The 13817-nt window shown below is 32.3% G+C and overlaps 1 protein-coding gene across 2 annotated transcripts in view; it reads left to right on the forward strand.

The window, feature by feature from the left end:
- Window positions 1–13817, forward strand: part of stj (voltage-dependent calcium channel subunit straightjacket) — a 133072-nt gene that overhangs the window by 109556 nt on the left and 9699 nt on the right. For both annotated transcript variants that reach the window (XM_075305271.1, XM_075305272.1), the window contains 4 exons: window positions 7052–7162; window positions 7233–7491; window positions 7557–7781; window positions 9710–10192. In XM_075305271.1, the coding sequence (XP_075161386.1) occupies window positions 7052–7162; window positions 7233–7491; window positions 7557–7781; window positions 9710–10192 (1078 nt within the window). The remainder of the gene's footprint in view (window positions 1–7051; window positions 7163–7232; window positions 7492–7556; window positions 7782–9709; window positions 10193–13817) is intronic.

Consider the following 13817-nt stretch of genomic DNA (forward strand, 5'->3'; position numbering starts at 1 on the left):
TCTACCCAAATTAGTAACCTTTTTTGTTAAATCTCTATAAAAATAAAATTTTGGAAAAAGTTTCTATAAACAAATTTTTGTGAGAAATTTTTCAATAGAAATAAAATTTTGAGAAAAAATTCCACCGAAATAAAATTTTGAGAAAATTTGTTATAGAAATAATATTTTGAAAAAAAATTCTATAGAAATACAATTTTGACAAAATGTTCTATAGAAATAAAATGTTGACAAAATTTTCTACAGGAATAAAGTTTACCACACATTATTAAAGATCAAGCCTTGCCGGCTTCTAATTTCCTCCTCTAGAGCCACCAAAATGTAAAAATTATTACAAATTGTGTTGAGTGAAAATGTCTTACATTGTGGCCCTACGTCCCTACAAGACGCTAAATATTAGAAAACCCCTACATATAGGGAATTTCCCCTACTTCTAGCAACACTGGCTGTGTTGATATTGCACCTACGGAGTTAGTATGCCACTAATATTGAGCCCATTATTAAAAAAGAGAAAATCGTTAAATTAGTGTGGGTAATAAATACAAATTTGTAAAAATCGAGCAATATTCTTATGTAAGAGCTATAAGTTCGTATAAGTACGATCGGCTAGTACATCAAAATTTGAAATTTGAGTAACATTGGTTAATAAATAAGAGTACTATGGCCAAATTTGGGAAAATCGAGCGATGCATATATATGGAAGCTATATCTAAATCTGAACCAATTTGCATAATATTTTGCGGGCTTGATTAATACCACAAAAGGTTACCTTGTGCAAGATTTGAGTAAGATCAGTTAAGAAATGAGGCCTCTACATCTGAACCGATTTCGATGAAATTTTGCACATATAGTTAGTACTATAGAGGACTCGATCTAGCCAACTTTTAGTAAGATCGGTTAATAAATAAGGGTTCTATGGCCAAATTTGGGAAAATCGGGCTATACATATATATGGGAGCTATATCTAAATCTGAACCGATTTCGATGATTTTTTGCACATATAGTTACTGCTATAGAATACAACATTTAGCCGAATTTGAATAAGATCGGTTGATAAATAAGGGTTTTATGGCCAAATTTAGAAAAATCGGGCGGAACATATATATGGGAGCTATAGCTAAATCTGAACCGATTTCGATGGTTTTTTGCACATATAGTTAGTGATATAGAAGATTATATTTAGCCAACTTTGAAAAAGATCGGTTGATAAATAAAGGTTTTATGGCCAAATTTGGGAAAATCGGGCGATACATATATATGAGAGCTATATCTAAATCTGAACCGATTTGGATGAAATTTTGCAGACTTGATGGGCGATGGAAAAGATTACCTTTTGCCAAATTTGGTGACGATCCGTTTGAAAAAAAGCGCAACGTGACCCCATTTGTCGAAATCGGGCGATACATATATATGGGAGCTATATCTAAATTTGATCCGATTTCTTCCAAATTCAATAGCGTTCGTCCTTGTGCCCAAAAAACTCCCTGTACCAAATTTCATCGAAATCGGATAATAATTGCGACCGGAATCCTGTGAACAACAAATACATGGACAGACGGACGGACACCAAGCGTTAGATCGACTCAGGAGGTGATTCTGAGTCGATCGGTATATATTTTTATACCCTAAACCACATAGTGGTCAGGGTATAATAAGTTTGATCGGCCAAAAAATGTGCCTACCAGAAATATTGATTCCGTCTGTCCATGTATTTGTTGTTTACAGGATTCCGGTCGCAATTATTAACCGATTTGGATGAAATTTGGTACAGGGTGTTTTTTGGGCACAAGGACGAACGCAATTGAATTTGGAAGAAATCGGATCAAATTTAGATATAGCTCCCATATATATGTATCGCCCGATTTCGACAAATGGAGTCACGTTGCCCTTTTTTACAAACCGGTCGTCGTCAAATTTTGCACATAGTAAAATTTTTATCACCCTTTAAGTCTGCCTAAGTCTGCAAAATTTCATCGAAATCGGTTCAGATTTAGATATAGCTCCCATATATATGTATCGCCCGTTTTTCGCAAAGTTGGCCATAAAAACCTTATTTATTAAGCGATCTTGCTCAAACTTGGCTTACTCTAATCTTTTATGGTACTGACAATATGTGCCAAAAATAATCGAAATCGGTTCAGAGGTAGATATAGCTCCTATATATATGTATCGCCCGATTTTGCCAACTTTGGCCGTAAAACCCTTATTTATCAACCAATAGTACTCAAAGTTGGCTAAATATAATCTTCTATACCTCTAACTATATGTGCGAAATTTCATCGAAATCGGTTCAGATTTATATATAGCTCCCATATATATGTATCGCCCGATTTGGTCAAATTTAGCCGTAAAACCCTTATTTTTCAACCGATCGTACTCAAAGTTGGCTAAATGTAATCTTCTATAGCTCTAACTGTATATGCGAAATTTCATCGAAATCGGTTCAGATTTAGATATAGCTCCCATATATATGTATCGCCCGATTTTGCCAAATTTGGCCGTAAAACCCTTATTTATCAACCGACCGTAACCAAGGTTGGCTAAATGTAATCTTCTATAGCACTAACTGTATGTGCAAAATTTCATCGAAATTGGTTCAAATTTAGATATAGCTCCCATATATATGTATCGCCCGATTTTGAAAAATTTGCCCCTAATAACCTTATTTTTGACCATAGGGGTCTCATTTATTAACTGATCGTACTCATAGTTTACACAAACTGACCTTCTGTGGTATCAATAATACCTGCAAAATATTATACATATTGGTTCAGATTTAGATATAGGTCTCATATATATGCATCGCTCGATTTTGTCATATTTGGCCATAAGACTCTTATTTATTAACCTATGTTATTCAAATTTCAAATTTTGATGTACTAGCTGATCGTATTTAGACTTACATGTAGCTATTACATAAATCTATTATCCTATTTGCAGAAATTTGGATTTATTACCCACAACTAATTGACCGATATCCTCTTTTTATACCCTAAACCACACAGTGGTCAGGGTATAATAAGTTTGAACGGCCAAAAAATGTGCCTACCAGAAATATTGATTTTAGACCCCATAAAATATATACCGATCGACTCAGAATCACCTCCTGAGTCGATCTCGCGCTTGGTGTCCGTCCGTCCGTCTGTCCATGTATTTGTTGTTCACAGGATTCCGGTCGCAATTATTAACCGATTTTGATGAAATTTGGTACAGGGAGGTTTTTGGGCACAAAGACGAACGCTATTGAATCGGATCAAATTTAGATATAGCTCCCATATATATGTATCGCCCGATTTCGACAAATGGGGTCACGTTGCGCTTTTTTTCAAACGGATCGTCACCAAATTTGGCAAAAGCTAATATTTTCCATTGCCCTTCAAGTCTGCAAAATTTCATCCAAATCGGTTCAAATTTAGATATAGCTCTCATATATATGTATCGCCCGATTTGGCCACAAAACCTTTATTTATCAACCGATCTTACTCAAAGTTGGCTAAATATAATCTTCTATAGCACTAACTATATGTGCAAAAAATCATCGAAATCGGTTCAGATTTAGCTATAGCTCCCAGATATATGTACCGCCCGATTTTTCTAAATTTGGCCATAAAAACCTTATATAACAACCGATCTTGCCCAAATTTGGCTAAATGTAGTCTTCTATAGCACTAACTATATATGCAAAAAATCATCGAAATCGGTTCAGATTTAGCTATAGCTCCCATATATATGTATAGCCCGATTTTCCCAAATTTGGCCATAGAACCCTTATTTGTTAAACGATCTTACTAAAAGCTGGCTGGATCCAGTCCTCTATAGTACTAACTATATGTGCAAAATTTCATCGAATTCGGTTCAGATGTAGATATAGCTCCCATATATGATTTTGAAAAATTCGCCACTAATAACCTTATGTTTGACCATACAGGCCTGATTTCTAAATTGATCTTACTCAAATCTTGCACAAGATAACCTTTTGTGGTATTAATCACACCCGCAAAATATTATGCAAATTGGTTCAGATTTAGATATAGCTTCCATATATATGTATAGCTCGATTTTCCCAAATTTGGCCTTAGTACTCTTATTTATTAACCAAAGTTACTCAAATTTCAAATTTTTATGTACTAGCCGATCGTACTTATACGTACTTGTAGCTCTTACATAAGAATATTGCTCGATTTTTACAAATTTGTATTTATTACCCACACTAATTTAACGATTTTCTCTTTTTTAATAATGGGCTCAATATTAGTGGCATACTAACTCCGTAGGTGCAATATCAACACAGCCAGTGTTGCTAGAAGTAGGGGAAATTCCCTATGTGTAGGATTTTTCTAATATTTAGCGTCTTATAGGGACGTAGGGCCACAATGTAGGACATTTTCACTCAACACAATTTGTAATAATTTTTACATTTTGGTGGCTCTAGAGGAGGAAATTAGAAGCCGGCAAGGCTTGATCTTTAACAATGTGTGGTAAACTTTATTCCTGTAGAGAATTTTGTCAACATTTTATTTCTATAGAACATTTTGTCAAAATTGTACTTCTATAGAAATTTTTTTCAACATATTATTTCTATAAAAATTTTTCTCAAAATTTTATTTCTGTGGATTTTTTTCTCAAAATTTTATTTCTATAGAATTTATTGTCAACATTTTATTTCTATAGAAAAATTAATTACAAAAATTAGTTTATAGAAACTTTTCCACAATTTTATTTTTATAGAGATTTAACAAAAAAGATTACTAATTTGGGTAGAATTCTACCAACTGTGGAAACCGTGGTGGTAATACAATTTTATATTCTAAGTTATATACGTTGCATATTCATGTTTTAAGATAATAAAGTACTTAGAACCATTTTTGTTTTGTAAAATTTTTTAAATTTAACGAAAAATATAGTAGGGAAAATTGTTTGGGAATGTATGGGAAAGTAGGGAACTTTTTTCGTCCTTGTAGGGTAAACCGAACATTTTCCCTGGCAACATTGACAATGAGCTATAGACAGATTGACACAAAGCACCCATAGACATGTACCCCTTAATTTTCTTAAATATGCAACTGCGGTTTATCTCCCAGACCTACATGTTACCCCACAAATGCTTATGATTACTAATTCTGTAATGGTGGTTTAGGGTATGATATAGTCGGCCCCGCCCGACTTTCTACTTTACTTACTTGTTTAATAATGGACTCAATATTTGTGGCATACTAACTCTTTTGGTGCAAAATAAACTATAGCTTCTAATATTAGACATTTCTGCTCAGATTGTGACAAGACACCCATAAACATGTACCCCCCTTTATGTTCTCCAAAACCTATACCAATGATACCCCACAAATGCTTATGTTTACTAATTCAGTAGGGTTGGTTTAGGGTATGATATAGTCGGCCCCGCCCGACTTTCTACTTTACTCACTTGTTTGATTTGTAAAATTTGTTTAAATTTAACGAAAAATATTGTAGGGAAAATTGTTTGGGAATGTATGGGAAAGTAGGGAACATTTTTTTGTCCTTGTAGGGTAAACCGAACATTTTCCCTGGCAACACTGACTATGAGCTATAGTCAGATTGAGACAAAGCACCCATAAACATGTACCCCTTAATTTTCTTTAATATGCAACTGCGGTTTATCTCCCAGACCTATATCAATTTCACCCCACAAATGCTTATGATTACTAATTCAGTAATGGTGTTTTAGGGTATGATATAGTCGGCCCCGCCCGACTTTCTACTTTACTTACTTGTTTTTAGCTATTTTTGGGCAAATCTAGCGGTTTTTGGTGAAACAATTCTGGCAACGCTGATGTTAGGATACCCAATTTTAAGTCGAATAACTTAACTATAAGGACAAAACGACTTCACTGAAAAGTTTATGGACTTTTGGACAAGTAAAAAAACTTTATATCAGAGAAATTTGTCTTCTATGCTAAGCAAAGGTTAGGTTAGGTTAGGTTAGGTGGCAGCCCGATGTATCAGGCTCACTTAGACTATTCAGTCCATTGTGATACCACATTGGTGATGCTAAGCAAAATTTGAATTCCTACTTTAAAAACATGAAATCTTTAGCCTCGCCACAATATTTTTTTTCAGATAGGGTTTCGATCAAATATGGCCTCACTTTTCGGATCATTTCTGAAATTTGTATCGTTTGTTTTATGTCCACTCTTTGGACATGATTCAACACCGCCAGTATTACGGTAACGAGCAATGGTACGAGAAACAAACGATTTATTCAAATTTAAATATTCGGCTCTAATTATAGCCACTTGATTTTGGTTTTTCAGCCAAATATAAAGCAATCACACTCTCACGTCTGAATTCCATCAAGAATCAAGATTACTCCTTAGTGCAATATATAAAAATGTTTTTGCAAGCTTGTAATCAGTAAAACGAAATGGAATAAATCTGTCATCTGTCAGACTATCAAATGATAACAACCTATAAGATCATCATGACATGTCCTCTCTAGAAGATAACGACAGTGAAAAGCTTAGGTCAATATTGTTTTCATTGTATGGTACTCACTTCAAACTAGCTTTAAATATAATAATACATTTATATTTTATACATACTAATACAATTTCTATCTACATAAAATATATGCTACATATCAAAGAACTCAAAACATATATCCTTTCGCACTTGCAATTTTGTTTACTTTTCATTTGTTTCGTCCTTCTCTTATTACATTTGCTTATTATTTCGAACATATACGAACATATATATAATCCAATACATAACTAATGTACAATGCAAATTTATTAAAAAAAAATAAAATACATACATATATATTTAAATATTCAATGCATAAAACAATCATGACGATGTATTTCGGGATAAGTAGATCAAGCGCATCAAATCCTATATCGGTTTTAATGGGTTTGTTGCCAAGGTAAAATAAATGAATAATACATACAATTTATTACAACAATTTCAAACGAATGATATTTTTTTATATATAATTGGATAATCTCGTTATAGAGAAAACATTATTAAAATAATGTTTTGAATAAGAATTTAATATTTATTGGTCTTTTCCATTTACTAGAAATGAATTTAAACAACGTTTTGGCATTAATGTAGCATTTTTGGCCACTCATAGTGGATTAACAAGATGGCAGGAGTTCCATTCAAATATGGCAGAAGAAGTAGGAGCTGGGTAAGTTTTCGATGAAAATCCGTATTAAATCACCATTAATATGTTTATTCTATTTCACCACCTCTACCAGAGAAACATTTAGCGAAACCAACAATAAGGCCATTGATGAGATTTGGTATAAACGTGCTGTCGACCAACATTTTGTAAGAGAAGAGAGTTTTGTCTACTCTGTGCCTTTCGATGCTGGAGAAACAACTGTTGATCCTGTTGTTACTGCCAGTCATGCCATATTTCATAGTGAAGGTGGAAAATCAGCTCCAGCTGCCGTTGTTGGCTTCCAATTCCAATACAGTGCCTTGCACAAACTCTTCCGTAATATTACAGGGAATGTAAGTGATGTTATTTCACCTTTAATATATTTAAATATGATTTTATATATATTGAATTATTATAGGCTTGTGCTGTGGATGATAAAGATTGCTATGTTCTCGACAACAATGGTTTTATTATTGTCTCTCTGAATCGCCATGAAACGGGACGATTTTTTGGGGAAATTAATGGAGCCATAATGCATCGTTTGGTCGAAGAGAACGTCTACAAACGGGTAATCGTATATGATTATCAGGCCATATGTTTTGTACCCGATGGTGATATGAATTCCTCACCTAGTATTTTATCGGTATGTATGACTAATAAGAGTTTGTCCAAAACTATAAAATTTTAGATATTGGATATTGCATACAACAAAAAAACGAAAAAAAGGAAAGGGTCGAGAACAGCGATTCTTAAATATCATTTTCGAGGGATTACCTCACTTTGATACCAGTTTAAGAAAAGGCCAATTTGAGAAAAAGATATCTCAGTCGGATCTGCAACATCTTGACAAAATTTTCTATAGAAATAAAATTTTGACAAAATTTTCTACAGAAATTAAAATCTGACAAAATTTTCTATAGAAATAAAATTTTCCATAGAAATAAAATTTTGACAAAATTTTCTATAGAAAAAAAATTTTGACAAAATTTTCTATAGAAAAAAAATGTTGACAAAATTTTCTATAGAAATAAAATTTTATCAAAGTTTTCTATAGAAATAAAATTTCGGCAGAATTTTCTATAGAAATAAAATGTCGACAAAATTTGCTATAGAAATAAAATATTGAGAACATTTTCTATAATATAAATAAAATTTTGACAAAATTTTCTATAGAAATAAAATTTCGACAAAATTTGCTATAGAAATAAAATTTTGACAAAATTTTCTATAGAAATAAAATTTTGACAAAACTTTCTATATAGAAATAAAATTTTCACAAACATTTCTATAGAAATAAAATTTTGACAAAATTTTCTATAGAAATAAAATTTTGACAAAATTTTCGATAGAAATAAAATTTCGGCAAAGTTTTCTATAGAAATAAAATTTTGACAAAATTTTCTATAGAAATAAAATTTTTACAAAATTTTCTATAGAAATAAAATTTTGACAAAATTGCTATAGAAATTAAATTTTGAGAAAAATTTGATAGAAAGCTTCAAATTAATATTTTTTAAATTTGGTAGATTTTTGGTAAAATTTCCTTAAAATGTTGGTAGTTTATTTTTGGCACGAGTGGAAACAGTGATCTGCATGCATTGATAGCTTTTCTAATGCTTCTATCTGATCTTCCTCCAAAATAGACAATTCTCCTAATGTACGTACCCATTAAGCCAAAAATGAGCACGCAATGAATTTGCACACATTATGATAATAAAATGCAATACAGCACGCATTATGATAATAAAATTCAATAATTTGCAAGCGTTATTCGATTCGTGGTTAAATTGCAGATCAAGTGAAAGAAAACACCAAACGTGCGTCAGCTGTTTAAACCAGTGTTGCAAAAAAAAAAATAATAGCTAAAAAATCACCCTTTATTAAATTATGACCATAAAACAGTATTGTGAAAAAATTTGTATTGTTAGTTGAGTTTCAGTTATGCTGATACGCAATTCTGGGTAATTATTGTCAAATACAGACAATTTTACACACCACTGTATGTCTATCACATATATCCCAAGGGGACTTTTCGAATTTTTCGTTACAAGTCTATTAGTCAATTAATTGAATTTGCCTTTATCAAATTTTGAAAAGGCCGAAAAATCGATATATCGACTATTCGAATGTTCTCATAATTCCTGCTTGTCTTCTATTAAATTGTAAGCTTAACCTTAAGCACTTCTTAACAAACACTTCAACGGCTACTTAGAAAATGTCATAATCTAACGATTTTCCCTCATTTGGTTTATGTAGCAAAATTTACATTTCTGCTTTTGTAAATGATGAAGCCTAACGGCAAAGATTTTCGTTCAAAGTGAATGATTTACAAATCTCTGAATGACCAGTTTTTGACGTCGATGTAGGCTTTGTTTGTTTAAAAGTTTCATCTTTAAAACATATTATTGTATGCCATATCCAATGATCTATTAAAAATATCCAAAAAGTTTTGGACAATTTTTTTATTTATTCTAAAATATTCACAGATTATTTATCATATTTATTTATATTTTTTGTATTTGCCCTATCATTTTCATTCATCCCCAAATTACAAATTGTAACTTCATATAGCCTCTAGTCCATGTATTTAAAGCATTTAGATGGTTGCTTTCCACAATAGTGCTATATCTATTAGAGATAAGTGCGGTGGCAGCTGATTTCTTCGAACAGTATGTGGATGAAAATGTGACAGATTATATGGTAAATGTTAAAAACAATGAATGGGTACGTCTGGTCACCCTACAAAGGACCAGGCTGAAACAATGTGACATGCAGCGTGAACTTTACACGCTGTACAATGCATCAGGCAATGTTGTCTACAATATGACAGCACACGGATGTGAGAGACCATTTGTCGTACTGCCAATACCAGCAAGCAATTTGATCCTGCTGGTTATTGATCAAATGTGTCCACGAGATGTAACGCATGTATTAACCGTCAATCCAATGGATATTAACTATCCCTTGGATGAAAATCAAACATTGGCATGTTTCAAAAAGGATCACGAATTTTCGCGTGTACGTCCTAGCAGTTGCATAAATAAACATATAAATGTAAGTAATGCATGAATACGCATGGTACGGATATGTTTCCACAGACTCAAACGTAAAACAAACAGAATCTTTGAGAGCTTCCTTTTCTAATAAACAACAGAAAGTGTGAGACAATATAAACTTACACCTACTCCATCCAATTAACAAAATTATCTACACAACTAATCGATGACGAATATACAATGCTACTGAATATATCATTCAATGGCATAGAATTGATAGTTCAAATCGTATCGTATCAAGATCGTATGTACATACAAGTCAACCAAAAACACAACATTCACATTGGAAATTTTATTATTATTATTTTTTTTTTTATAATCAACAAAGTGTGTAAAAAATATTTGTATTAAGTACGATAGAAACATTAAATGATCCATTCTTGGTTAACTCGACTTTTCTAGTCATTATATTGGAAAATAAATGTGATATGCGTAGACAATTCAAACATCTAAACGATAACAGAAATAGGGTCATAACATCAACCCTGTATTATTATTTATATATCAAGAGATATACACAGAAAACAATTTTTGTCTGATTCAATCACAAAATTATTGATCCAATTAATTTTTTCAAATTGCTCAATCATGAAAATGATAGTATCACAGAAATAAAAAATATACTTTATTAAAAAATTAATTTTATTCGGCACTTTCGATAAATTGGTTTAAAAAATTATTTTTTTAATTGAGACAAATTTATTTATAATTATTTTCCCTTTACATGAAATAATTGCTTTGTAATTTTATAAGAGTATATACTTCTGAATTCTCCGATTATAATTATAGTCGAATTTTTCTTTGGAATTAAAGCAAAATTTAATGGACAAAATGTTCAATTATATATAATATACAATTCAAAAATATACAATTATAGTATAAATAGAAGTCATTTAAAAAAATACTTCAAGAAACTGGAAAACTTGAATATTGAACAAGTATATACGGACGTAAGTTCGGCCAAGCCGAAGCTTATGTACCCTCCACCATGGATTGCGTAGAAACTTCTACTGAAGACTGTCATCCACAATCGAATTACTTGGGTTGCGGTAACACTTGCCGATGGCAAGGTATCTTAAAACTTCCTAACATCGTCTTCTAAATTACAAAGTAGTCCATACGTAGTATATATTCAACTAAAAAAGGCCGATTAAATACGTATATAATTAAGTTTAAAGTTTCTATAGAAATAAAATTTTGACAACATTTTCTATAGAAGAAAAATTTGGAAAAAATTTTCTATAGAAATAAAATTTGGAAAAAAATTTCTATAGAAATAAAATTTTGACAAAATTTTCTATAGAAATAAAATTTTGACAAAATTTTCTATAGAAATAAAATTTTTACAAAATTTTCTATAGAAATAAAATTTTTACAAAATTTTCTATAGAAATAAAATTTTGACAAAATTTTCTATAGAAACAACATTTTGACAACGTTTTCCATAAAAATAAAATTTTGGTAAATTATTTTTTGCTCGAGTGGCAACCATGAATATGAACCGATATGGACCAATTTTTGTGTGATTGGGGATCGGCTATATATAACTATAGACCGATATGAACCAATTTTGGCATGGATATTAGCGGCCTTATACTAACACCACGTTGCAAATTTCAACCGGATCGGATGAATTTTTCTCCTCCAAGAGGCTCCGGAGATCAAATCTGGGGAACGGTTTATATGGGGGCTATATATAATTATGGACCGATATGGACCAATTCTTGCGTGTTTGTTAGAGACGACATTCTAACACCATGTTCCAAATTTCAACCGGATCGGATGAATTTTGCTCCTCCAAGAGGCTCCGTAGGACAAATCTGGGAATAGATTTATATGGGGGCTATATATAATTATGGACCGATATGCATGGTCATTAGAGAACATATACCAACACCATGTACCAAATTTCAGCCGGATCGGATGAAATTTTCGTTTCTTAGAGGCTCCGCAAGCCAAATCGGGGGATCGGTTTATATGGGGGCTATATATAATTATGGACCGATGTGGACCAATTTTTGCATGGTCATTATAGAACATATACCAATACCATGTATCAAATTTCAGCCGGATCGGATGAAATTTGCTTCTCTTAGAGGCTCCGCAAGACAAATCGGGGGATCGGTTTATATGGGGGCTATATATAATTATGGACCGATGTGGACCAATTTTTGCATGGTTGTTAGAGACCATATACTAACACCATGTACCAAATTTCAGACGGATCGGATGAAATTTGGTTCTCTTAGAGGCTCCTCAAGCCAAATCGGGGGATCGGTTTATATGGGGGCTATATGTAATTATGGACCGATATGAACCAATTTTTGCACGGTTGTTAGAGACCATATAATAACACCATGTACCAAATTTCAGCCGGATCGGATGAAATGTGCTTCTCTTAGAGCAATCGCAAGCCAAATTTGGGGGTCCGTTTATATGGGGGCTATACGTAAAAGTGGACCGATATGGCCCATTTGCAATACCATCCGACCTACATCAATAACAACTACTTGTGCCAAGTTTCAAGTCGATAGCTTGTTTCGTTCGGAAGTTAGCGTGATTTCAACAGACGGACGGACGGACGGACATGCTCAGATCGACTCAGAATTTCACCACGACCCAGAATATATATACTTTATGGGGTCTTAGAGCAATATTTCGATGTGTTACAAACGGAATGACAAAGTTAATATACCCCCATCCTATGGTGGAGGGTATAAAAAAATTAATTTAGCAAAACTCCATTAGAAGGTAGTCAGAGACTTCATTATAATCGAAAGTTTGAATATTTTTTGTTACGAAATGTGGCACGAAATTGTCGTGACATGAATGTGTAATTCTCGCGAATGAAATATATCAAATATATCGTGCATAAGTGTGAGTAAGAACATTTTGATCATTTAGTTTCGTGTATGTGCTTAAAAAAGTTTTGTAAATTCACGCTCGTGGTCAAATCCACACTCACGAAAATATCCCTAGAGTGGGATCTAAGATTTAATTTATGCTCATATGACAAACACGACTTTTATTTAAATAATTTAATTTGATATTTTGTTACTTTAGATAATTTGAAAATGTCGTGAGTCTCATGAATTTGTCGTGAATGTGTGTGAGCGTGATTCTTCTAATGTTATTCGTGCGTGAACATGCGTGAGTACACACAAAGAAAATTTCATTAAAATTTAGCCAACGAAAAATTTTCATTGATGTAACGAAAGATGTTCATTAATACGATAAAAATATTCGTAAATAGTACGAAACGTTACGTTGATTAACAGAAAATTCGTTACTCGTATAATAACGAAAAATTTCGTTGTATTAACGAATTTTAATAACGAAACTTTTTCTATTAGTATATGGCTTTCATTTCAAGAATGTGCATGAGTGTGAATTTCAACACAAATATCATGAGTATGCGTGCGTTAATATTAATGTTAACAAAAAATTACTCACTCGCACACCTCTAATGATAAAAACCAGGCAGATTTAATCGCGCACCGAATGGGTTAAATAAGTTACGCTAAGGCAACCAAACAAACACCTAGATCAAAAACAATCAAAGCTACATGATCGCTATATTCAATACAAATAAATTAGATAAAAAAGATTTTTTGGATTGGTTA

The sequence above is a fragment of the Haematobia irritans genome, chromosome 4 (assembly GCF_050003625.1).
Source record: "Haematobia irritans isolate KBUSLIRL chromosome 4, ASM5000362v1, whole genome shotgun sequence".
Classification (NCBI taxonomy): Eukaryota; Metazoa; Arthropoda; class Insecta; order Diptera; family Muscidae; genus Haematobia; species Haematobia irritans.